Source organism: Chiloscyllium punctatum, chromosome 22 (assembly GCF_047496795.1).
Source record: "Chiloscyllium punctatum isolate Juve2018m chromosome 22, sChiPun1.3, whole genome shotgun sequence".
In the NCBI taxonomy this organism is placed as follows: domain Eukaryota; kingdom Metazoa; phylum Chordata; class Chondrichthyes; order Orectolobiformes; family Hemiscylliidae; genus Chiloscyllium; species Chiloscyllium punctatum.
In genome coordinates this window covers 58,970,471-58,998,122 of record NC_092760.1, presented here as the reverse complement: position 1 = coordinate 58,998,122, position 27,652 = coordinate 58,970,471, and the positions used below count along the sequence as shown (strand labels likewise).

The following is a 27,652-nucleotide window of genomic DNA, read 5'->3' as shown; positions in this document are numbered from 1 at the left end:
ATCAAAAAGTTAATGTTTCGGGACTGGTGACCTTTCCTCAGATCTCTCAGAAAGATCTGAAATGTTAACTCTGATTTCGCTTTTATCACAGTCTGCTATTACACACAACCCATTATTAGACACAAACAAATCTCTATTAGTAGCAACTCACCCTCCTAGCCAGATTGTTATCCACTCCTATGTCTATCCAGGTGTTCTCTCTCTCTTTGAACTCTATCGCCACCTACTGTTTACTCCATACATCCCACTCCCCCCCCCCCCCCCCCCCCCCCCACCCCACCCCCCACCCACCCATCTTTGGCATAAAATCAACATTTTCCTAGTTACCATCAATTCTGAGGAAGGATTACCGGACCCCAAACATTAACTCTATCTTCTCTGATGCTGCCAGACCTGCTGAGTTTTTCCAGCAAATTTATTTTTTCTAACATCTGGTATTATAATGGTTCAGCTCACCCACACGATCAATCCATGTGTGAGGATCGATAATACTTAGGCAGGGTATTTCCCTGTGAAGAACACTGCTGCTGGGAATAATCCTCATCTAGTATTGTCCATCTGGAGTTACTAATAAAAATCAGCTGGATAGTAGTCAATTGAAAGTCCTGCCCTAACTCACAGGGTAAAGAGGTAAGAAGTGTAAATAATGGAAATTAATTTAGTCAAAGTCGGCTGTTTTTACATATAACTGAGCCTACCACCCCAAATTTAATTGCTGACTATAACGAACAATATTTAATTTGCCTACTAAACAAGTATAATCCTACTAGAAATTCCAGATAACCAGAATCCAATTGGAAATAAAAATAGCAGGAAATGCTCAGTATGTCTGGCAGCATTAGTGGAGAGAGAAATAGAGTTAATGTTTCAGGTCAAGAAACTCTATTCTGAACCATTCAAACAATGAATCATTTCAAACTGGATTTTTTTTTGTTTTAATATTTACCAGCTATACAAAATGAGTGTTTAAAGCAGAATGGTAAATGCCAGTTGTGTGCAAACAAGTTAAACTAAAACTTGCATCGTCTAAATTCGTCGTGTTCAAAACAGATGCAATAAGTCTTTACATTTATCTTAGAAAACCAGATGCATATTTTTTTCCATCACTTCTTGGGCTTCTGGATGAATAACCTCACAGCTGATTTCTATGCCCTGATCAGATTCTTCTGGTGTAAGTTCTATACTTGTTACAGACGAGAAGAGACCATTTTTATTAACTTCAGGTTTAGTATGAGCCACCGGACCTGTGAATGGCTGCTTTCCTGCAAACCACCTAATTTCAATTCCTTGAGGTGCATAATCAGTCAGTTCAATGGTAAAAGTTGCCACTTTGTTTTTCTTTGGTTGCGTTGGGTTACATTTGATTTCCGACAGAGTGGGAGGAGAACCTTAAAACAGAACAGAATGTACAAATACTGAGTGTGCACATTATCTACAGTGATAATTTGTCTCAATGTTACAGTAAACATTCTTGACATAACTTTAGCAAATTGAATTACTGTTCTCATATGGAACAGCAGGAATCATGAGAAATCAAAAGCTGGACCAAGGAAATATTTGGGAGTGACAATTTAGATAAACATTCTTTTAGATTAGATTAGATTCCCTACAGTGTGGAAACAGCCCTTCAGCCCAACAAGTCCGCACCGACCCTCCGAAGAGTAACCCACTCAGACCCATTTCCCTTTAACTAATGCACATAACACTATGGGCAATTTAGCATGGCCAATTCACCTACCAAAGGGATGTCATTTTTAGTAAGGCCATTAAATGAATTTCCCAGATCATTTGCACTCCAGAATACGAAAATAATTAGTAGAAGCACCAAAAGGCTAAAAAAGGCAAATATTATTTTTTTCTGCTTAACAGTTCAGAACACAGTATGAAATTACTGAACTGTTAGAAAGGCATGGATAGTCAACATAGGTTTCCCAAAGGTGGCTCATATTTTGGGTGAGGCCTAACGGTAGCACCTTCTGCACAGTAAACAAATGCACCCAAAAAAGGGTGGTTTTAATAGCAACTAGTCCTGACATCTCACCTAACTCTCAGTAATGACTTCAAATTCCACATCTGGGATCAGACTTGGACTGCCATTCTAAACTTAATGTGAATAACCAAAGAGCAGTGTTTGATCATTTAGCAAGTTCCAGTCTTCTGAAACCAATGAATTGGTACATTCACCCATTTGGCCCCTTTTATAAAGAATATAAAAGCACCGGAAATAGGTATTTAGGAGCAGGTGCCACTTTTATGAATGATATTTCTTTAAAACCATGATAAATTCAATTCTGTTCTTGTTTCATAAATCATTCAATGCTCAAGTTTCTGCAGTAATTGGGGTTTTGCACAATTTCAAACATACCTGGAAGCTTCAAACACAGATGCTTTTGAATAGGTTTGGGTAAAGCTTCATGTGTCACCTCAAATATAATTTCCTTGTTATCATCCAAAGCGGTTGGTGTTAACTCCATGCTGGAAACTAACTGATAATAACCACTTTCTTCCTTCTTAGGCTCTGTGGTTGTGACTCCACTGGAGACATACTTGTTATTCATTCGCCATCTGGCAGACAATTCATTTCCAGAAAAATTTTTTACTTGGCATTTAAGAATAAGGCGCTGTCCATAGGATGGAACTTCTGGCTCCAGAACGATGTCAGAAACTACTGGAATTCCTATTTGGAAACAAGATACTGTTCATCAAGCATTTTTTTCTCCACCCAAACTGATGCCACATCATGACCTATTGTACCTATATCACAACTCAGAATGCACTAATTAACAAAGCTACCCAACTCCTTTTTGTTTCCTTTTACTATTCCCCAGGAATGCCAAACATCATTGTGAGAATATGCATAGGGTATATGCAGGCAGGTAAAGTGTTAAGTTCTGAGTTTTGTGAAATAAGAGGTTCAGCTGAGCATGACTCAGGTCAGATAAGAACTTACAGTTAACAATTGAGTGCTGAAGGCAAGGGTAATGGGTTAACAAGGTGGAAAAGCAGTCATTATGTATAGACATTTAACAATATTGGAAGCATTCAGTATGAAAAGTCAGTCAACAAGGAGAAAAATATTGATTATATAAATCCAGTTAACAAAGTTAAGAACATTCATTGTATAACAGTAAAGGACTTGGTCTCTGCTATTGATACTCATTAATTGTAACGATCACTCAATTAATATGTATGTTGCCTTATCTGGATGCTCCTCTCTGTAAAATGACTTAATAGTTCCTTGAGAAACTGTTTGAGAGAAGACCAAGAACTTGTGTCTCTATGCACATGAGTGATCATTCTCCTTCCCTTTGGGGCCCTGAATAAAGATGAAGGAGGCAAAACCATACAGGTGTCTCTTAATGTTTTGCTTCGACTGAGGGGGAAAAGGGATGACACTATTTACACATTTAGTTCCTGTCTTGGTCACCTTGTAACTACATATCTGTAATTGCTGTCAAGTCATACTCATTTCATTTCTATTTGTGCTTGCCAACTTGCCTACCTTGTTGAGAATGCTGTGTGCATTCAGATAAAAAAGCCTTGAGTTTTGACTTTTTCTAGTTCTAATTTCTGCTGCACACCTCTGAAATATATTTTCTATCCCATGTCACCCTTGGATTATCATTCAACTCTTCAATACCCTGCACCGCTGCTTTCACATTTCTTTTTGATTTTTTTTAAACTTCACCAATTGAACACTTTTCTCCTTATGCTAATTATACAATTTGCCAGGAAAACAATCCCAACATGGTTCAAATGAAGCCCTTCCCAACAGAACCTCTCTTTCTCCAGTCCTGGTGCCAATGCCCCATGAATCAGAATCATTTTGCCCAAACCAATCTTTGAGCCATATATTTACCTCTTTAATCTTAATTTGCATATGGCTCAGATATTAATGCAGAGATAACCACCTTTGAAGATTCTATTTAATTTAGCTCTTACCTGCACAAAATCCTCTCAGCAGAAACCCTTCCTGAGTCCTACCTATAGCGTTGATGTATACATGGACCATGATAATTGGATTCTTCCCCTCCTCCTCCAAGTTTCTCTCCAGTCCAGAAGAGAAGTCCTGAATTCAACACCATTAGGGAACACAGCCTTTGGGACTGTCTGTCTTTGTTGCAGGAGAACAGGATCATTACTCAATTACTACTACATACCTAATTTCTCCACCAAAGCACGTCACCATCCCAACCCACCTCTCCTCCCCTCCCCCCGCCCCAATACACCCTAAAGTCTATGAACATGTCTGCACCAAGAGAAAGAACCTCACACTCTATTGGATAAGGTGACTGGCTAAGGCTCCTCCAAAGCTAAATTATAGATCTTATACATGCTATACTTTCAGTCCACTCTCCTGCTATAGACCACAAACATACTTGATATCATTAACCTAAGGGTGTGACTTTATCCTGAAAGTGACCAGTATCTCTCTTCCTCCTGGACGTGTTGCACTGTCCACAGTTCGGAGTCCAGCTCATTGACTCTGACCTTAAGCTCCTCAAGCAATACTTGCTGTGCATGTGGTACACCAGTTTCCACAGCTGCAAACCATCACCCGTCCAGCCATCTTAATTTATTCTAATTAATTAATGAGTCTATCAAATATTGTTAAAGGTGAACTTCTGAACTGTACTCTTCAGCTGTGTTAATGTTTCCTGATTTAAATTGACTGACCAAAAGACATGGAGGAAATTCCCACTAAGCACCTACTTGTTTTCCTGTAATGTCACACTTTGGCTATTAAAAGGAAGAAACAAGGTACAGATCTCCTTAGCACCGATTTTTATCTCTCACTGTCACTGCCCTTCTCATACAGACCCACTTTCATGGCTCTTCATGCTGACTCCTTGTTCTCTTACACTGTTTCTAAAGCATAAGCTCCCTTGCTTCAATGATGGTGACCTTATTACACACTCTTCCCAGTTTGCTTCACAGTGCTTTTACTGCACACTCCTAGTTCACTTCAATTCTGACTGTTGCATATTCCTGCCAGTCTTCTCCACTTTCTCTTTGTTAATCAGTTCTCAATTCATATATTTCCCATCAATCCACCTGTTGTGATTTAATTACTAGCCTCTTGTGTGGAATCTAAATCAAAAGTTTTCTGGAAATCCAAAATACATCACATCTACTGGTTCTCCTTTGTCAAGTGCTACCTCTTTACTAACACTAATTTCATTTTGTTCTTCAGATTCACAAATCCCATAGTCATTTATTATTTCCCAGATATTTTCTGTATCTTCTTCCATGAAGATGGTTACTTTGTGGCTATTTAACTTTTTTGCCATTTCTATTTTTTTTAAACTATAAATTCTCCTGTTCCCCACTGTAATGGGCCCACACTTGTCCTAACTCCTCCTTTCTCTTTCACATACCAAAAATGCTTTTACAGTCCTCTTTTATGTTCCTCTCTACATTTATTTTATATTTTCTGCTCTTAATCAGTTTCTGGGTCCTTTCTGAAGATCAAAATTGCTCCCAAACCTCAGATTGCCACATTATCTGGATTCTTCGTAAGATGCTGATTAATGTCATCTTTAACTTCTTTCATTAACCATGTTTGATTTACTTTTCCTTTTGTGTGTTTGTGCCTGAGAGGAATGTATATCTGTGAACAAACATTTGGTAGTTCAAAATTGCCTAATCCTGACTTGGCTCCGCAGTGACCAGTGGGGTACCGCAGGGATCCGTGCTGGGACCGCAGCTTTTTACAATATATGTAAATGATATAGAAGATGGTATCAGCAATAACATTAGCAAATTTGCTGATGACACAAAGCTAGGTGGTAGGGTGAAATGTGATGAGGATGTTAGGGGATTACAGGGTGACCTGGACAAGTTAGGTGAGTGGGCAGATGCATGGCAGATGCAGTTTAATGTGGATAAGTGTCTGGTTATCCACTTTGGTGGCAAGAACAGGAAGGCAGATTACTACCTCAATGGTATCAAATTAGGTAAAGGGGCTGTTCAGAGAGATCTGGGTGTTCTTGTACACCAGTCAATGAAGGCAAGCATGCAGGTACAGCAGGTCGTGAAGAAGGCTAATAGCATGCTGGCCTTCGTAACAAGAGGGATTGAGTATAGAAGCAAAGAGGTGCTTCTGCAGCTGTACAGGGCCCTGGTGAGACCACACCTGGAGTACTGTGTACAGTTCTGGTCTCCAAATTTGAGGAAAGACATTCTGGCTATTGAGGGAGTGCAGCGTAGGTTCACGAGGTCAATTCCTGGAATGGCAGGATTGCCTTACACGGAAAGACTGAAGCGACTGGGCTTGTATACCCTTGAGTTTAGAAGACTGAGAGGGGATCTGATTGAAACGTATAGGCTTATGAAAGGATTGGACACTCTGGCAGGAGGGAACATATTTCCGTTGATGGGGGAGTGCCGAACCAGAGGACACAACTTAAAAATACGGGGTAGACCATTTAGGACAGAGATGAGGAGAAACTACTTCACACAGAGAGTGGTGGCTGTGTGGAATGCTCTGCCCCAGAGGGCAGTGGAGGCCCAGTCTCTGGATTCTTTTAAGAAAGAATTGGATAGAGCTCTTAAAGATAGTGGAGTCAAGGGGTATGGAGATAAGGCTGGAACAGGATACTAATTAGGAATGATCAGCCATGATCATATTGAATGGCGGTGCAGGCTCGAAGGGCAGAATGGCCTACTCCTGCATCTATTGTCTATTGTCTATTGTCTATTGTCTAATGCACTGCCCTAAAAACCCATCTCATACACACTGCAGCAATTCAACCTGCATAGCATTAATGCTGATTTAGTTTTTCCAGAGGGTGGGGGAGTTCAAATCTAGGGGGCATATTTTTAAAGTGAAAGGGGAAAGATTTAAAAGGAGCCCAAGGGCAACCTTTTCCACAGAGGGGGCTTCATATGTGGAATGAACTGCCAGAGGAGGTGGTAGATGCAGGTACGGCATTTAAACAAGGACTGGAATAGAAACGATTGAGACGGACATGTACCAAACGCAGGCAAATTGGACTAGTTTAGATTGGGAAATTTCATCAGCATGGAGGAGATGGATTGAAGGGACCACTTCCATGCTGCATGACTCTATGTATAAATTGAAGCTAACTAGAATTATACATGTTACATTCATGTTTTATTTTCTGACTTACACCATGTCTAACATTGTGACTACACTTGGTAGTCTGTAAGAAAAAAAATTCTCAATATTTTACTTCCCTGGCTGCTGCTTAATTTTAGCCAAGCTGATTATAAATCTTGAATCTTTGATGTAACATCCTCTTTTACTAATTTTTACTTTGGTTTACTTACGTTGATTTTATTTTACTCAGCCTTAATTTAATAAATGTCACAACCACTGGTAAACCTTACAAATGTACAGACTGGGAGAAACAGGGGTCATTTGGTTCCGTGGACATTCTCTACCAATCAATATGATCATGGCCGATCTCTTGTATTTCATATTCTAATATCCCATTTACTCATGGTAATATTCTATTCTTTTGTCTAATAAAAATATATTTACCTTTGTTTAAAAGTATACAATCAGCTGCCTCTACCACCTTCTTAAAGCAGAGTTTCAAAAAGTCGCATAGCAATCAGTGAAAATAATTCACCTCATCTCTGTCCCGACAGGCAATACCTAGTTTCTTTTGAACAGTGCTCCCTATTTCTGAACTCACCCATGAGAGGAAACATCCTTCTCATGCCGACTCTATCAAGACTATTCAAGATTTATATCAAATCACCCCTCACTCTTCTCAACTCCTGTTAAAACAAGCCCAATCTGTTCAACATTTCCTCTTAGTACAATCACTAATCCTAGGTATAAATCTAGTAAATCATCTCTGAATCCTTCCAAACATTTGCATTCTTCCTTCAATAAGGAGGCCAAAAATTCTCTCTCAGTATTTGTGACGTGGTCTCACTCATTGAATGAAGCATAATATCCTTACTTTTATATTCAATTTCTCTTGTAGTAAAGGTTAGCATTCAGTTAGCCTTTTCGATCATCTGCTGAACCTGCATACTAATCTTTTAGGATACACATCAATATATCTAAATCACTTTGCACCTTGGATTTCTTCAATCATTCCTCATCTAATTAATACTGTGCTTTTTTTGTTCTTCTCACCAAACTGAACAACTTCACATTTTTCACATTACACGCCATCTATTATTACGTACAGGATGTAGTGATGTTAACTATGCATGCAAAAACATTTTGACTTGGGGACATCTATCACCAGTAACTGATATCACTAAGCTTTTTTTGGGGAGATGGCCATTTTGATGCTTATCTTTGCATCGAGACCACTTAACCCACTTTTATTCTTCTTGCCAAGGTGATCAATTTCATATATTTTCACATTTTACAACTTCTGCAAGATATTTGTCCACTCACTCAACCTATATTAGTCAGCAACCTCCTTATGTCATCTTCAAAACATTCCTCCCCATGTATTTTTGTGCCATATGATAATGTAGTTGCCTTTGATCCCCTTGTCAAATATCTTCTAGAAATCCAATAACAATATGTCAATGCGCATACACAGCACATACACTACTCCTTCAAAATAAGCCCGAAAAATTGGTTAAAATTCTTTTTCCTCCTTTCACAAAAGCATGCTGCATCTTCCTAATAACCTTCACTTTTTCCCGGTATAAGCTCCTTAATTCTGGATTAGTGGTGCAGGAAGAGCACAGCAGTTCAGGCAGCATCCAAGTAGCTTCGAAATCGATGTTTCGGGCAAAAGCCCTTCATCAGGAATAAAGGCAGTGAGCCTGAAGCGTGGAGAGATAAGCTAGAGGAGGGTGGGGGTGGGGAGAAAGTAGCATAGAGTACAATGGGTGAGTGGGGGAGGGGATGAAAGTGATGGGTCAGGGAGGAGAGGGTGGAGTGGATAGGTGGAAAAGAAGATAGGCAGGTAGGACAAGTCCGGACAAGTCAAGGGGACAGTTACTGAGCTGGAAGTTTAGAACTAGGGTGAGGTGGGGGAAGGGGAAATGAGGAAACTGTTGAAGTCCACATTGATGCCCTGGGGTTGAAGTGTTCCGAGGCGGAAGATGAGGCGTTCTTCCTCCAGGAGTCTGGTGGTGAGGGAGCGGTGGTGAAGGAGGCCCAGGACCTCCATGTCCTCGGCAGAGTGGGAGGGGGAGTTGAAATGTTGGGCCACGGGGCGGTGTGGTTGATTGGTGTGGGTGTCCCGGAGATGTTCCCTAAAGCACTCTGCTAGGAGGCGCCCAGTCTCCCCAGTGTAGAGGAGACCGCATCGGGAGCGACGGATACAATAAATGATATTAGTGGATGTGCAAGTAAAACTTTGATGGATGTGGAAGGCTCCTTTAGGGCCTTGGATAGAGGTGAGGGAGGAGGTGCGGGCGCAGGTTTTACAGTTCCTGCGGTGGCAGCGGAAAGTGCCAGGATTGGAGGGTGGGTTGTTTGGGGGCGTGGACCTGACCAGGTAGTCGCGGAGGGAATGGTCTTTGCGGAAGGCGGAAAGGGGTGGGGAGGGAAATATATCCCTGGTAGTGGGGTCTGTTTGGAGGTGGCGGAAATGTCGGCAGATGATTTGCCTCTCTCCAATCTTGAATAGGCAGGTTATATTTGCTTCTTCGCTGTCTGTTGGAACCTTTCCAGAATTTAGTGAATTTTGGAAAATTAACACAAATTCATTTACTAACTCAGTAACCACCTCTTTTAAAGACAGAAGTATGACATGTTATGATGCGGGGACTGAGAAACTTGCAGCTCCATCAGTGTGTCTTCCTTTCCAGTTATTTTTTTCACTACGTTTCTCTTTCCCTTCCACTTTCTGATTTACAACTTTTATGAGAGACCTGATCATGTGTGTTGAAATTAACTTTGTCAGCATAAGAAATCTGTTTCATACCGTAAGAAGAATGGAAACCTACAATTATCAATAGCAACATTTCCCCGGCTACAGAGTTCAAATTACAAGAATTGGCAAGGTTTACAAAAAAATGACAACAAGCATACAACCAATAAGCAGCATAGCCCACCTGTGCTCTTTGAATTGCATCAATTCAAGATTCAGTTCTGAAGAAGGGTCACTGGACCTGAAACATTAACTCTGATTTCTCTCCACAGATGTTGCCAGACTTACTGAGATTTTCCAGCAATTTCTGGGTTCTGTGATTATGACAGAGTTGATTCTGATGTCAGATCTGACGTGGTTCAGGAGACCAAGTTCAAGCAGAAAATTACATTTCCCTGACCTTCCCTGGAAGAATCTTCAGTGTTAGTAATATAGATCACACCCATTTAGAAGCAATTAGCAAATAGTATGTTGAAGGAACTGAGCATGTTGTTTCCACCAATACTACAGTTCCAAAGGATGAATGGAAGTGCTACATACATCAGCACCGATTTACAAGTGATTGAGAATAACGATCTGCTGACAGATTGAAGATGTGTGTGTAAACTCTCTGGAAGTCACCAATAGGAAGGGACTAATAATGTTCAAAGGTTCAGGACAGAAGGAACTTCCTGGTTCTGGGATCCAGGACAGTGCAAGAATGAAAGTGTCTATTTCCAGAACTATTCCCCTTGAGGAAGTTTGTGTGTTTAAAGTATCTTCAGATGTTGCAATGGAGCAGTTGCCTATTTTACTAGGAAAGAACGTCTCTACAAAGGAAATCCAAAGATTTTTTGAAAAGATTTTTCTCATCAGTAGGGATTTTCAGCCTTCACATTGTCAGAAACAGAGTAAGACTCAAATATTTTCAACCCAAAAGTTCTATCTATCTATCTTCCAAGCTTGAAGATAATGCTTTTGGGAGAATAAAGAAACTTGAAACTCCTGGAATATGTGAAGTCAAATATTTGTGGAGGTGGGGCAGTTAATTATGTAGGCAAATATATGAATATTAATAATGGGTAAACAAAAGGGTGTAGGCATTGTATAAAGCTGTAATGATCTGAAAGAATGAATATTATGGAGTGAATTAAACATCACCTACTGCAACAATTTCATATAGACATGTGGGAGAACAGCTTAGGCTCTTAAAGGAGAAAGATCTACCATCTTTAGATCTTCCACCTAGCCTCTGTAATGAGGTTGACTATGTACATAGTTGTGAAACAATAAACTATATTTTGTTTAAAACAAAGTCTCTTCTCATTAAACTATCAAGTGGTTTTCCACTGCTCCACTGGACCAAGTAGTCCCTATGCAGGTCTACCAGGAAAAGGGATGGTGGCAGCAGGTCTACCAGATACTTTATGGGCGGCACGGTGGCACAGTGGTTAGCACTGTTGCCTCACAGTGCCTGAGATCCGGGTTCAATTCCCGCCTCAGGTGACTAACTGTGTGGAGTTTGCACGTTCTCCCCGTGTCTCCGTGGGTTTCCTCCGGGTGCTCCGGTTTCCTCCCACAGTCCAAAGATGTGCAGGTTAGGTGAATTGGCCATGCTAAATTGCCCCTAGTGTTAGGTAAGGGGTAAATGTAGGGATATGGGTGGGTTGCGCTTTGGCGGGGCGGTGTGGATTTGTTGGGCCGAAGGGCCTGTTTCCACACTGTAAGTAATCTAATCTAATCTAATCTAATCTAAACAATGAGCAGTGGCAAGGATTCATCTTACACCAGAGCAGGTGGATATGATCTCTATCCCTGACACTGAATATTCTTCCTGAGAAGATCAGGAAATGAAATTCCCTGTTTGAACTTAGCCTTCTGAACCACCTCAGCATTTGATATCAGAGTCAAGTCTGTCATCATCACTCCCGAGTATAGGGAGTCAGGTCATCAATCAGCTGGATATTACTAGATGCTTATTCCTATACTAAATGCCTATTCCTGTTCTTACGTTACTAAAGTAACCATGTGTTCCAGTTTTTACACACACACAATTTCATTCTCTTCTATTGTTCATAATTATTTTGACTTTTTTCTACAGAAATAACTCATGTTGACAAATGAATGTAATTCTAAGTATTATAATTTCAAAATAGCCTTAATCCAATTCAGATCCCAGTTCATGTTAATTGTAATGAAGCTTTAAAAATGTGACTGGAAAGCGGGAAGAAAGATTACATCAGCGCCTCTGGCAAAATTTAGTTTGATAAATCAAACTTATATTTGGAGTTACTCAAGTGTGGTAAAACTTCACATCTATTTCTATATATAAAAAGAAGTGCGTAGCTTATACAAAGGTTAGTATAAGTTTAGTATAGAAACAGCATACCCTAAATTCATACCTCCGAGATGAAGGATAAAACTAGATCTTGAAGGCTTGTGAGAAGTTGGGAAATGTAAAACCTCAACTTTGAATTCCATCTGGTGATATTCTTCCTTAATTAACAATTTCCATCGACTTTCACAGTAGAAGAAGCCAGTTTGTTCATCTTTCTGGGGTTCAGTAGAAGTGATTCCTGCATCATCAGTTCTCTCATTATTTCTGAACCACATGAACATTGTTTCCTTTGGAAAGAAGCCATACGCATGACAAATGATGGTTGCTTCTTTTCCTGCCACAGGAAAAAGTGGTTCACTTCTTATGTCGCTTACTAATGGTGGAGATACTGTAATAACAGAAAATATATAGTTAGACAATAAAGTTCTGCAGGTTTCTACAATAACTCAGAAAATGTAAAAGGTACTAAAGCTATTTGATGCAAACACATAGTTAAACGATGAGGTTACAATAAATCTAAAATTTTAGTTATTCACAACCATAAATTATTTTATTGATAACTCCGATTTTTAAAATTGTTGAAACATAGAAAACAGGAGGTGGCTATCCAGCCCATCAAGACTGCTCTGCCATTCAATATGATCATGACTGATCATCCAACTCGTACCCTGTTCCTATTTTCTCCCCATATCCTTTGAAAGGTTTCAAGAAGGGATTTGATGTAGTACTTGGGACTAAAGGGATCAATGTGTCCTTATGAAGGGCTTTTGCCCGAAACATAGATTTTCCTGCTCCTCGGATGCTGCCTGACCTGCTGTGTTTTTCTAGCACCACTCTAATCTAAACTCTGGTTTCCAGCATCTGCAATCCTCACTTCTATCCAGTTGATATAGTCCCTACCAATGTAATCTCTTTAGTCAGTATTGCTATCCCAGGAATCACCCTGGTAAACTTTTGATGCAATCTCTCCATAGCCAGAACATCTTTCCTCAGATAAGGAGACCAAAACTGTGCACAATATTCCAGGTGTGGTCTCACCAAGGTCCTGTATAATTGCAGCAAGACATCTCTACTCCATACATACAAGTGAATATTTTTGTGTATCATTATGGTACACTAACAAATTCAGATATTACGCAAGAATTTGTTTATTTGCATAAAAATGTTCTGCACAAAAATAATCTTTTAAATTGATATTCTGCAAATGTAAAGTTAGCAGGCAAAACAATTTTTTCACTGTAACTTGGTAAATGTGACAATAATAAATCAAATCAATGTATTACCTGCAGAGCTATGACACGTCAATGAATAAAACAATGACTTAATCAGATCTTTCTACATCCTTAGCATATTAAGATTGAAAGAAAAAATTATAGTATTTATCAGAATATTGAAATCAATTGTAACATTTTATTTGCTGTATTGATAAGAACAGAAACAAATTATCTAGCAGTTCACAACTTGATACTTGCCATTTTATTAAACAATGACATTGGAGGCAAGAGGTTTCACGAGTACATTCTTGAATAAAGTTCAGCATGTTGATTATGATATTAGAACAGATTAAATAAAACAATTTATTTTAAGGAGCATCTTAAAGGACAAAGATGGGAAGAGAGATTGAGGTTGGGAATTCAAGAATTTAGCATATCAGCTGCTGCAGACCACTACCAAATTAGAGTTAAACATCGCACAACACCAGGATACTCCACAACCACCTGATGAAGGAGCAGCGCTCAAAAAGCTAGTGCTTCCAAATTTTTGATGTAGAAACTAAGAAAAATTTGTTTAGTTCCCTTGACAGGAATGAAATTTGGAAAAATATGACTGATGACAATGGTCTTCCTTTCACAGATAGGCACTCTCTTCCCTCCCCTCATTATATACAGCATAAAGATGGATTTTCTTTTCCAAAACACAGCCGTTCACTTCCAAAGGAATTTTGGGCCAGCTACAGGTCACAAATACTTTACTTTTCTCTTAGTTAGAAAGATATTACCTTTACAGAGAATTGTTTTAATCTCAGTCGCTATTCGAGTACAAATTACGATATGATCAGGGCTTGTTGGAAAATTGCTGCAATAATCATAGGTAACTTTCATCTTAATATTGAATAGGTACATAAAAGTGGCAAAGATTGTAATGAAGAGTTCATGGAGTATGTTTGGGGTAGTTCCCAACTTTGTAAAGCCAAGGATTTGGCCATTTTAAAGCTACAGTATGTAAATATTCATGGAAGTAGGCCATTCAGCCCACTGAGTCCATGCCAACCCTCTGAAGTGCATCCCACCCAGACACACCCCCTTACCCTAGCCCTGTAAACCTGCATTTCCCATGCTAATCCACCTAGCCTGCACATCCCTGGATACTAAGGGACATTTATCATGGCCGACCTACCTAAACTGCACATCTTTTGTACTATGGGAGGAAACCAGAGCACCCGGTGGAAACCCATGCAGACATGGGGAGAATGCTGACATCATGCAGAGAATGTCATCATGCAGACATGATGAAGAATTTCATCATTAGATATCCTCTTAAGAAGAATGATCATAAACAATGTGAAATTCAATCACAGTGAGGTGAAAAATATGGGTACAAAACTAATTACTTAAATAAAGGCAGTTATAAATGTATTAAGTCAGTATGGGCTGAAGTAAACTATATAGATAAAAGAATAGAAAGAAAGTAGATAAGCAATGGCAGAATTTAAGGAATTCTCAACAAAGACATCTTCCTGAGAAAGGAAGTCTACAACAGCATGAACCATCCGTAGTTGAAAGAGCTGAAATGTGTGTTGGTATGTGAAAGAGTAACAGTGGGGAATTAATAACATTAAGCAACAAGGTTTGTAGCTCAGGTTGAGGTTTAGGGTGTAGGTTTGCTCACTGAGCTGTAGGTTTGATATCCAGACGTTTCATTACCTAGCTAGGTAACATCATCAGTGGCAACCTCCAAGTGAAGCGAAGCAAAGCTGTTGTCTCCTGCTTTCCATGGATATCAAACCGACAGCTCAGCGAGCAAACCTAACCCTAAATTAAGCAACAAAATGGCACTCAATTATTGTTTTTGCCTTCATGGTAGGCAACACAAAGCATGCAAACAATTGAGAAAACAAGGAGGATAAAGGAAGAACTTAAAATAATTATCTGGCACAAAAAGTATTGGTTTTAGTACTAAAATCGTCTTTTGGACCTGATGGCTACATTTTAGGATCTTAGAAGAGCCTACAGAGATAGTGAATGCATTGTTTATAATAAAAATTCCCTAGAGTTTGGAAAACTCCCAGTGGACTGGAAAATTCAAAATGTAAGGATTCACAAAGTAGGAATCAATTACTCAGTAAACACTAATTTATATCACCATGAAAAAGTTATGAAAACATTGTTAAGCATGGAATCCTTACAGTGTGGAAACAGGCCCTTTGGCCCAACAAGTCCACACTGGCCCTCCAAAGTGTAACCCACCCAGACCCATTCCCTTACCCTATTATACTATATTTCTCCCTGACTAATGCACATAACCTACACATCCCTGAATACTATCACAATTTAGCATGGCCAATTCACCTAGCCTGCACTTCTTTGGATTGTGGGAGGAAACTGGAGCACCCAGAGGAAACCCATGCAGACACAGAGAGAATGTGCGAACTCCACACATTCGCCTGAAGTTGGAATCGAACCTGGGTCCCTGGTGCTGTGAGGCAGCAGTGCTAACAACTGAGCTGACATGTTAAGGAAGTAGCAGCAGGAGATTAAGACCATCTTAATACAATCAAACAGAATTAGCATAAAATTATGAAAGAGAAATTGCAAATGACAGATGATTATTTTTCTTTCAGGGTGGATAGAACAGGATGGATTAACGGAAACTATTAAATGTAGTACATTTAGATTTCAAGAAAGCATTCAGTAATGTGATTCATAAAAGGCTACCTACCAGTCAAGAAATATTGTTGTATTGGAGCTAACATATTAGCGTTTATAGGTATTCACTGACTAACAGTGAGTCAGAACAAATGAGTTATTTTCAGGTTGGAGAATTGAAACCAGTGAGATGTCATATGGATCAGTGCTGCATTTATGATCTAAATGAATGACTTTGGAAGTTTTAGTTCAATTATAAAGAAATCTCAAATTAAAAAGCTAGTCTAACAGCACCATATAACCACTGTCAACTGTCGTTTAATAACCTACCTAGTTCATTAGCGTCATTTAGAGAAGGAAATCTGCCATGTTTACCTGGTCTATCTTTCATGTGATACCAGACCCACAGCAATATGGCTAATTCTCAACTGCCATCGAGGCAATTAGGAATGGGTCAAACATGCTGACCAAGCCAGCAATACCCATAGCCCATGAGCGAATAATAAAAAGAAAATCAGCATCTGTGCTAACATTAAGTTATTAGATTTCAACAGAATTGTGCACTTCCAATCACATGTCATGCTTCAAGTGATCTCAGTTAAGATAGGAGTGTATAAAAGGTCTCATTCTCTATCTCATGCTATGATACAATGATGATGAAATGAATGTATATAGTAATGACATACTATATATTGCCATTAGAAAACAATGCAGTATTTTTGGCTATTTTTCTGCTGTTTTTGTGATGAATGATATTGAGTTCAGGGTAATTTTGAGCTGAGGGCAATCTTGAGCTCAAGTTAACTCTTCTAATCTAATTTCATAGAAGACTGCTAACAAGAATAGGAAGCCTTCATTTAATTATTTTGGCTAAATGCAGTGCCTGAATCCAGTATACAGATTCCATTAAACCATTTGTTATACAAGATGTTAAAGTCAACCACATATGCATTTCATATTCTAAACTAAACATGGCAATGTTTACATAATGTGTCAACAATAATTAAACACCTTACTTACCTAACTGATTCAGGACATATTCAGTTTTTTTGGATCCTGTGATACTTCTATGCTGGAATTCACAAGTTAATGTCTTCCCCAAGTCTTCTCTGTCAGGAATGAATTTAAAACGACTTGTGAAATAATAAAGGCCATCCTTTCCATAGTTTGCTTCGTTATCAGCATTCATTTCCTTTAATACCATATCATTCTTTTTCCAGATAACTTTCATGTCTTCTGGAAAGAATGAATATATTCGACAAGATGCAGTTGTTTGTTCGTCAACAATTGGAACTTCTGGTGACAGTTTTATATTATTATATTTTGGGATAGCTAAGGAAAGAAAAAGGAAAATATGAATTATAGGATTTTGACTGGAACAAAGCCATAACAAAACAAATAAAATTTTGAAACTTTTTTCAAGTTGAAACAAAACAAAATGTATCTACTCAGCAAAGTTACAAATGACAGTACAAATATTTGATTTTAATAACAGATATGAATTGCCATCCTGGTACAAAATGCAATGCAGCTGAGTAAAGGTAATAGGCTACTATCCATTCTAACCTGGATATCCAAATTTGCTGTTCCTCCTATATAATTTCTGACAAGCTCTCCCACAAGAAGGGATGTTCTAACTTCATAATGCTAGCCTTCAAGTTTTGGAATTCCTTTCCCAAATTCCTGTGCCTCTCTACCTCATCCTGTTGTTTTGAGATTTTCCTTATCTTGCTAAAACCTGGTTCTCTGGCTTATTCCAAGTAGGAATTTAGGAAACATCTTTTCTGAATTACATTTATCATAACAACCACCCTGGGAATAGGAGACCAGAAATAAGACGCAAAATAAGATTGCTACCAAAGCGAAATTCAGAACAAATTGAAGTTATAATAGTTCAATTCAAAATTTGAGACATGTTCAAAAAAATTAAGTTTATTGCAGAAAGGAGTGCAGTATATTTCATAATTAAAACTGCTCAATTTCTTCCTCTTCTTGATATTTTTGTTGTAAAAATGAAATACCCAGTAGTACTTCATCAATTTAACAAATGCCTTTCCCTTTTCCAGGTGGAATGGTCAACCATTTTAGGTTGATGCACATACAATTTTATTCAAAATTTTCTAAACTCTGTCATATTTTGAGAGACAATTTTAAAACTGCAACAATATCAACATTAAATAATAGCTCTTACTTCTAATCAACTACTTATCCACCCAATGCTATAGGGTCTTAACTGCTAAATATGCATTTCAATTATTGATTCGGTGCTGATTGTGACAATATATTATTGTGAATTTTATAGTAAAACATGAAAAGTAAAATGAAGAAATGCTGATTGTACCTGTTATATTTAGCTTAATTGTTTTATATAATATTGTATCTGTGGCAGGATGTATTACTTCACAAATATATACTGCTTCATGATCGTCATTAATAGTTGGTATAAAATACAAAGCACTGGCAACAGTGTGCGTATGGTCTTTATATTTCAGCTCAGTTATACTGTGGGTATACTTGTGTTGCCCTGGTTCTGTTATTTCAATGAACCCTGTTTCTTCTGGTTGAACCATCCCAATCTTTTTTTTTATTGAGTTCTTTTCTTTGTACCAGTTGATAGCCAGCGGTCTAGGTTTAAATCCATTGATTGGGCAAGTCACAGCAAGCACTTCTTCATGAATAATACATCCTGGTATCACTGGATCAGTCATTCTTGGTCCAACTTTTTTTATATAAAAAGGAAAGAAAATACAATCATGTTTAAAAGTTCTGAGAATTTATAAACATAGGCTACTTAAAATTAGCGAGTTTTGAGAAGATTTGTAGGTCAGGTTGAGGTTCTGGATGTAGGTTTGCTTGCTAAGCTGGAAGGTTCGTTTCCAGACATTTCTTCACCCTACTAGGTAACATCTTCAGTGGGCCTCCGGGTGAAGCACTGGTGTTAATTCCTGCTTTTTAATTTATATCTTTGGCTTTCTTTGGGTTGGTGGTAGATGGGGCCCATCTAACACCCCCTGAGGAAAAAAAAAACAGGAAATGACATCACCACTGGAAATGATGTCACCAACCCAAACATATAAACAGAAAGCAGGAATTATTAACATGCTTCGTTCAGATGGCCACTGAAGATGGTACCTAGTGGGGTGATGAACGTCTGGAAATGAACCTTCCAGCTCAGCGAGCAAACCTACATCCAGCGACTTAAAGTTAAACCTGACAATTATGTTATCTATAGTATATTAACCATAAAAAGACAATTCAGAAGTCCTGATCTTTTTTAAAAATGCTGCTAATATTGGTGTGCGGGGTTAAAACTAGGTCAGAGACTGGTCTGCTGGTCTCACTGAATGCTATAACACAACCAGGAATAGAATTTTAAAACATGGCCTCTACTACTTTCATTCTTATTCAGCAGATTGGACACCACACAAAATATTGCAAAAGTGCAGTTATTAAGGCTCAAAATTTAAAAGGATGCATCAACTTACAGGAAATGGTCAAAGGAGAAAAAAGAAAGCAGTGTAAAGGCCCAAAAATAACTTTGTAAACATTTTAATTTTCATAAATGCAGCACGGAAGAAAAATGTAAGCAAGAGTTGATCTACGGAATTTGAAAGCAAACATGGGCATTATTAATGACTTGGATGAGGGAGTCGAAGGGTGGGTCAGTAAATTTGCAGATGATACGAAGATAGGTGGAGTTGTGGACAGTGAGGAGGGCATTTGTCGTTTGCAAAGGGACTTAGATATGATGCAGAGCTGGGCTGAGGAGTGGCAGATGGAGTTCAACCCTGCCAAGTTTGAGGTTGTCCATTTTGGAAGAACAAATAAGAATGTGGAATACAGGGTTAATGGTAGGGTTCTTAGTCAGGTGGAGGAACAGAGGGATCTTGGGGTCTATGTACATAGATCTTTGAAAGTTGCCATTCAGGTGGATAGAGTTTGTAAGAAGGCCTATGGTGTATTATCGTTCATTAGCACAGGGATTGAATTCAAGAGTCGTGAAGTGATGTTGCAGCTGTACAGGACTTTGGTAAGGCCACATTTGGAGTACTGTGTGCAGTTCTGGTCGCCTCACTTTAGGAAAGATGTGGAAGCTTTGGAGAGGGTGCAGAGAAGATTTACCAGGATGTTGCCTGGAATGGAGAATAGGTCGTATGAGGATAGGTTGAGAGTTCTCGGCCTTATCTCGTTGGAATGGCGAAGGATGAGGGGTGACTTGATAGAGGTTTATAAGATGATCAGAGGAATAGATTGAGTAGACAGTCAGAAACTTTTTCCCCGGGTACAACAGAGTGTTACAAGGGGACATAAATTTAAGGTGAAGGGTGGAAGGTATAGGGGAGATGTCAGGGGTGGGTTCTTTACCCAGAGAGTGGTGGGGGCATGGAATGCGCTGCCCGTGGGAGTGGTAGAGTCAGAATCATTGGCGACCTTTAAGCGGCATTTGGATAGGTACATGGATGGGTGCTTAATCTAGGATAGAAGTTCGGCACAACATCGTGGGCCGAAGGGCCTGTTCTGTGCTGTATTGTTCTATGTTCTATGTTCTATGGGCAGAGATCTTGCTCTTTAGAAGAATCTCTCAATCTTAGGCATCAGTACCGTATATCTGCTAACTAGATCGAGATTCCATGTCATAACGTGTTGCCTTGCTGACGCAGGCCAAGAGTTTTCACAACATTATAGACCGTTCACTGCATATAAATTGATACTCTGCAGAGCAGAAGTCAAGTTGCAGTAAATGGCTGAAAGCATTGTGGAACACTTCCAAGTGCTTGATTTCATAAACCATCACAACAGAAACAGGACTACTTTCTTCACATAGATTGGGCTTCAGGTCTTGACACATCACCCAAATCTTTGCTTGTCCTCCTCTACTTTGGAAAATAAAACTTTGTCATACAAACCAGTGTAAGTACTGAAAAATGAAATTTTTTGATATTATGAGCAGCACATTAGTACAGGTATAAAGAGAAAGTGTAGCCACCCAAGTGAAATGATGACTGTTCCTACCATTCGGACTGCTATATGTGTGTTGCCTGGTGTCAACAATCTTTTGTGAAATGATATAGTTTTATAACTGATTCCTGCTAACCTTTTAATCATGTCATATGCAAGCAGAGGCAGATGTTCTTGGTCATTTGAAAGATGATGGGCCATGATCTTTATTAGAGTCATAGAGATGTACAGCATGGAAACAGACCCTTCGGTCCAACTCGTCCATGCTGACCAGATATCCCAACCCAATCTCGTCCCACCTGCCAGCACCTGGCCCCTATCCCTCCAAACCCTTCCTATTCATATACCCAACCAAATGCCTCTTAAATGTTGCAATTGTACCAGCCTTCACTACTTCCTCTGGCAGCTCATTCCATACACATACCACCCTCTGTGTGAAAAAGCTGCCCCTTAGGTCTCTTTTATATTTTTCCCCTCTCACCCTAAACCTATGCCCTCTAGTTCTGGACGCCCCAACGAGGGAAAAAACTTTGCCGATTTAACCCTATCCATGCCCTTCATAATGTTGTAAACTTCTATAAAGGTCACCCCTCAGCCTCCGATGCTCCAGGGAAAACAGCCCCAGCCTGTTCAGCCTCTCCCTGTAGCTCAAATCCTCCAACCCTGGCAACCTTCTTGTAAATTTTTTCTGAACCCTTTCAAGTTTCACAACATCTTTCTGATAGGAAGGAGACCAGAATTGCGCGCAATATTCCAACAGTGGCCTAACCAATGACCTGTACAGCTGCAACATGACCTCTTCTTACTGTTCACATCATTATTTACTTTCTTGTCATTTCATTCAAAAATAGAGCAGTGTTTTTTCTAAATTTAGAAGTAATAAATATAGATTGCTACTTAAAAACGTACTCCAAAAATACACAATACCACATTCCAATAATATGGGAAAGTACCAGAAATGTGTGACCAAATGGCAGAGGTACTGAATAGGTACTTTGCATCAGTCTTCCTGGTGGAAGACACTAATAGCATACCAGAACTTCATGAGTCCGAGTTTAGAGGTGTGTTCAGTAGCTGTCACTAAGCAGAAGGTGCTGGGGAAGCTGAAAGGTCTGAAGGCAGATAAACCACCCAGACTGGATTGTCTACATTCAGCATTCTGAAGGAGATAGCTAAGGAGATTGTAGAGGCATTAATTTGATTTATTATGGAGGTAAAATGGAAAGTATTGTTTTGCATGCTAACCAGACAAATCATACCTTAAGATTATAATCTTAATGTGAAACATCACGGTGTTTTGAGTCGCACAGCCACAATGCAATTATTCAAAATGTTTTAGCTCGATAGTCACAAGTGAAGTGCCGGAAGACTGGATGTTGGCTAACGTGGTGCCACTGTTTAAGAAGGGTGGGAAGGACAAGCCAGGGAACTATAGATCAGTTAGCCTGACGTCGGTGGTGGGTAAGCTGTTGGAGGGAATCCTGAGGGACAGGATGTACATGTATTTAGAAAGGCATAGACTGATTAGAGATAGTCAACATGGCTTGTGCATAGGGGAAATCATGTCTCACAAACTTGATTGAGTTTTTGAAGAAGTAACAAAGAGGACTGATGAGGGCAGAGTGGTAGATGTGACCTATATGGACTTCAGTAAGGTGTTCGACAAGGTTCCCTATGGGAGACTAGTTAGCAAGGTTAGATCTCACAAAATACAGGGAGAACTAGCCAATTGGTCACAGAACTGGCTCAAAGGTAGAAGACAGAGGGTGGTAGTGGAGGGTTGTTTTTCAGACTGGAGACCTGTTACCACTGGAGTGCCACAAGGATTGGTGCTGGGTCCACTACTTTATATAAATGATTTGGATGTGAGCATAAGAGGTACAGTTAGTAAGTTTGCAGATGACACCAAAATTGGAGGTGTATTGGACAGCAAAGAGGGTTATCTCAGATTACAACAGGATCTAGATCAGATGGGTCAATGGGCTGAGAAGTGGCAGATGGAGTTTAATTCAGATAAATGTGAGGTGCTGCATTTTGGGAAAGCAAATCTTAGCAGGAATCATACACATAATGCTAAGGTCTGAGGGAGTGTTGCTGAACAAATTGGCCTTGGAGTGCAGGTTCATAGCTCCTTGAAAATGGAGTTGCAGATAGATAGGATAGTGAAGGCGGCGTTTGGTATGCTTTCCTTTATCGGTCAGAGTATTGAGTACAGGAGTTGGGAGGTCATGTTGCGGCTGTACAGGACATTGGTTAGGCCACCATTGGAATATTGCGTGCAATTCTGGTCTCCCTCCTGTCAGAAAGATGTTGTGAAACTTGAAAGGGTTCAGAAATGATGTACAAGGATGTTGCCAGGGTTGGAAGATTTGAGCTACAGGGAGAGGCTGAACAGGCTGGGGCTGTTTTCCTTGAAGTGTTGGAGGCTGAGGGGTGACGTTTTAGAGCTTCACAAAATTATGAGGGGCATGGATAGGATAAATAGACAAAGTCTTTTCCCTGGTTGGGGGAGTCCAGAACTAGAGGGCATAGGTTTAGGGTGAGAGGGGAAAGATGTTAAAAGGGACTTAAGGGGCAACCTTTTCAAGCTGAGGGTGGTACATGTATGGAATGTGCTGCCAGAGGAAGTGGAGGAGGCTGGTATAATTGCAACATGTAAAAGGCATTTGGATGGGTCTATGAATAGGAAGAGTTTGGAAGGATATGGGCCGGGTGCTGGCAGGTAGGATTAGATTGGGTTGTGATAACTGGTTGGCATGGGCAGGTTGGACCAAAGGGTCTATTTCCGTGCTGTACATCTCCATGACTCATGAACAGGTTGTTTTACTGTTGTAACCATTACTGCTTCTACCATAGTCAAAACAGTGAATTGAATAGGTTATTAAAACCTGTCATATTACAATCAACAAGTGGAAACATGTTTGCATTCTACAAGATTCTCTGGTAAAAAAGATGATAAAGTTGAGGTCAAAAATCAAGATTTGTGAAACAACTTCGAAAACATAAATAATTGTTCTATCTATTCCAGTGATCTCAAAACTGTATTTTTGCCCAACTATGTACAGGATTGAAATTACAAGAAATTTAGTAGTAACTGTGGTCATTCATACCATTGTTGGAGAGAAGTCAAAGCAAATTACTTTTTTTTACACAGCATGAAGTATATGCTTAACAATCCTTAAATTCTCAAAAACGCAATCATTTTCTTGTTAAGGCATGCTTATGCCTTTACTCCATCGTTTTACTTATAGTCTTGAGGCTCCCAATGTTAATTTTGGGAAGACTCTTCAGCTAATAAAGTGGTTGTCAACTCTTTGTCTAAATGCACACGATTAAGGATTTATTCACCAATGATTAACAATGGAACATCTGCTCTCTACTGAATTTCCTGTAATTTCAATCCTGTACATAGTTGGGCAAAAATCCAGTTTTGACATCCCTCTCTAAATATTGAATTGTTGTTTTATTTATTGTCCAACTGCTCCTCTTATAAGGTTATGCAATACGAAACATAAGGGCGTTGGAAACAGAGGATGTACAGGCTGAATAAGCTGGGGCTATACTCCCTGGAGCATCAGCGGCAGAGGTATATAAACCTTACAGAGGTTTATAAAATCACGAATGGCATGGATAGGGTGAATAGACTAGGTTTTTCTTCCCAGGGCAAGGAAGTCCAGAAGTACAGGGCATAGACTTTAAGGGGAGAGGGGAAACATTTGAAAGGGACTTCGGGGCAACTTTTTCACGCAGAGTATGGTGTATGTATGGAACGAGTTGCCAGAGGAAGTGGTGGAGGCTGATGCAATGACAACATTTAAAAGGCATCTGGATGGGTACATGAATAAGAAGGGTTCATAGGGATATGGGCCAAATGCTGGCAAATTGGACAAGATTAATTTAGATTATCTGGTTAGCATGGATGAGTTGGACCAAAGGGTCTGTTTACACATTGTACAACTCTATGACTTCATAAAATATATATATCATGAGATGGATAAAACATAAATGGTCAGAACAATTTGGGGTTTAGTAAGCCAGTGACCAGTTTTCTCGCCCTGTGCAATGGTAGATCAGTTTATCCATGATATTCTGGAAGCCATCCTACAAGATAGTTGCATGTGTGCTTCTGCAAAAGTATAGGTTAAATTGCCATAGTTCCAGAGAACCAGACAGCTTCTCACTCATAAAAGAGAGATGACTGGTGGTGAGGGAAAGGGAGAGGTTAAGAAAACAGGATCTTCATGGAAACCTCAGCTGGTGTGGGAATTGAATCTACATTGCTGGCTCATTTGGCATCACAATCCAGCTATCTGGCTAACTAAACTAACCAAGTCCCATGTTCAAGTATACATGTATACCTCTGTGTTAACAAAATTTCTTTGGACATATTTGATTAGCAATCACTTGTAATTTACTTACCACCTTCAACTTTCAGACAAATCTTCCTAATTATAGGCATATTGAGAGCGCTATGGTGGACTTTAACCTGGAGGACAGCTCCATTATCAGTTTCAATATCAGGCCAGAACAAAACTTCACAATTCACACTGGAGCTACCATCATTGTTGCATTTAGCAGTTGGCACCTTAAATTTGAAGGAATTATCCTCTTCTTCAGTTTGATATGTATAGTTTGAAATAAGTTTCTTCTGCTCATCTCCTCCTGAATCCTGTAGGGTCTGAGGTGTAGGGCTCCATGAATAAATTTCCTTTGGTGCCCTATCATCTCTTCTTTGCAGCAACCAACTAACAGAAACGTTTTCAGGCCTATATCCAGAAATCTGACAATTCAGAAGAGCCTCTTGCAAATGTATAAGTCTTGGAGGTTGGCTGATATCAGAAACTTTTGGAGGAACTAAAAAAGAAACACTTAGATATTTATCCACTGTTTGCCACAGGTTCAGTCATTTCAAAACATCAACATTAATCCAGTGTATGACAGAATACTTTTACTTGAATAACAAAGATCAACAGTAGTTTCATTTATAAACAGTAATGAAATTAAAATATCATCTCTCACTGAAAGAAATTTGTCTTGACCAAAATAATCATTAGTCTCTTTAAAGTTAAAATAAAAGTTCTGGGAGATGGGGAGTCATAAACAAACAAACAAACAAACAGATCATACACCAAATATAAAATTAAGGCAAAAGTGCAAAACATTCAGTACCAAAGGACAGAAATACATCAACAAACAGAACAGTAGAGATCAGTAATGTATGGTGGAAGCCAGCATTTCACAACATAGTGAGAAAGATCATCCAAGCTAAAGAGAGATCCACAGAGAAATCAGGTAAACAGAGAAGTACTAGAAGAAAGATCAGTAGACATAAGATCAGGCAACAAACAATGTGAGAGTCACAAATCTCCCAAAGAGACAGAGATAACAAAATTGAAACACACCATTTGCACAAAAGATAGACAAGGCTGTGGTGAATTTCAACAAAGTTGAATCAGACACAAAAATCAACAGATCAGTTTATGAGCTCAAAATATATTAAGTTAAAAATCACACAACATCAGCAGACTTATTTGGAAGCACTAGCTTTTGGAGCACTGCTCCTTCATTAGTCAGCCCGCAATCACCTGTTGAAGGAGCAGTGCTCCGAAAGCTAGTGCTTCCAAATAAACCGGATTTTAGCCTGGTGTTGTGATTTTTAACTTTGTCCACCCCAGTCCAACACTGGCTCCTCCAAATCAAAAATATATTAAGAAGGGTATGAGAAAGTTCTGAAAACAAAGATGTGACAGCATGACTGCTCACACAAGACTAGGGTAGCAAAGAAGTGGGACATTTTTGAGCTTCTTTCCATGCATTTAATTTGCTTCTCAGTTCAGTGGTGTTTCATTTCAAGTCAAATGCTGAAGGCAGAGAACAAAACTGCATGATACTTTAAAGATAATTAAATTTCCTCTTTTGCTTGACATTGTAGCTTTAAACTGAGTTGTTCAGATATGAACAGCACTCAGATATAAACAAAGTAGCATTCAGTCACAGAATAAAAATGATTGCTTTGTCACACTATTATTCATCAATCATTTACAATTACTTAAAATTTTACTGAAAATCTGAAGCTTGTTTTATTAGCAAATCCATGATGTTGGGTCTCCTTAGCTAAACATTGCACTAAAATCATTAATGCTGCTTGACGTATTATATCAGAGTTGAAACTGAAATTATCAGATGCAGCCCTGTTCCAAGAAAAGCACTGTAAACAAAGTTAAAAATCACACAAACACCAGATTATAGTCCAACAGGTTTAATTGGAAGCACACTAGCTTTCGGAGCGCTGCTCCTTCATCAGGTGATTGTGGAGGGCTCGGTTGTAACACAGAATTTATAGCAAAAATTTGCAGTGTGATGTAACTGAAATTATACATTGAAAAATTGATTCTCTGTTAAGCCTTTCATCTGTTAGAATACAGTGATAATTTCACTTCTTTCATGTGTAAATCACAAAACTCTTTTTTTTATTAAAAAGTTGCATTCTTGGGTTAGCTGTTAACAATGGTGATAGCTAGACAATATGTTGAAGGTGTTAGCCCCCTGTGTTCTCTGCCGATGACCTGATGTTGAGATTGATTCTAATCTAAACAGAGATAACAGAGTTTTACATAAATTCATGCAGTTTGAGCTCAGAGTTCTACACGAAAGTATGTATGAATGACTGATGAAGGAGCGTTGCTCCG

At 39.2% G+C, this 27,652-nt stretch overlaps 1 protein-coding gene across 1 annotated transcript in view; it reads right to left on the bottom strand.

Annotated features, from left to right (window-relative positions):
- Positions 1 to 296: 296 nt before the first annotated feature.
- LOC140493679 (uncharacterized) overlaps positions 297 to 27,652 on the bottom strand; it is a 40,998-nt gene continuing 13,642 nt past the window's right edge. Inside the window, exons 5-10 of the mRNA XM_072592408.1 lie at positions 25,383 to 25,817; positions 18,346 to 18,723; positions 17,025 to 17,336; positions 12,203 to 12,526; positions 2,366 to 2,677; positions 297 to 1,388 (exon numbers count right to left, since the gene is read on the bottom strand). Of these exons, the coding sequence (XP_072448509.1) occupies positions 1,075 to 1,388; positions 2,366 to 2,677; positions 12,203 to 12,526; positions 17,025 to 17,336; positions 18,346 to 18,723; positions 25,383 to 25,817 (2,075 nt within the window). The 3' untranslated portion in view covers positions 297 to 1,074. The remainder of the gene's footprint in view (positions 1,389 to 2,365; positions 2,678 to 12,202; positions 12,527 to 17,024; positions 17,337 to 18,345; positions 18,724 to 25,382; positions 25,818 to 27,652) is intronic.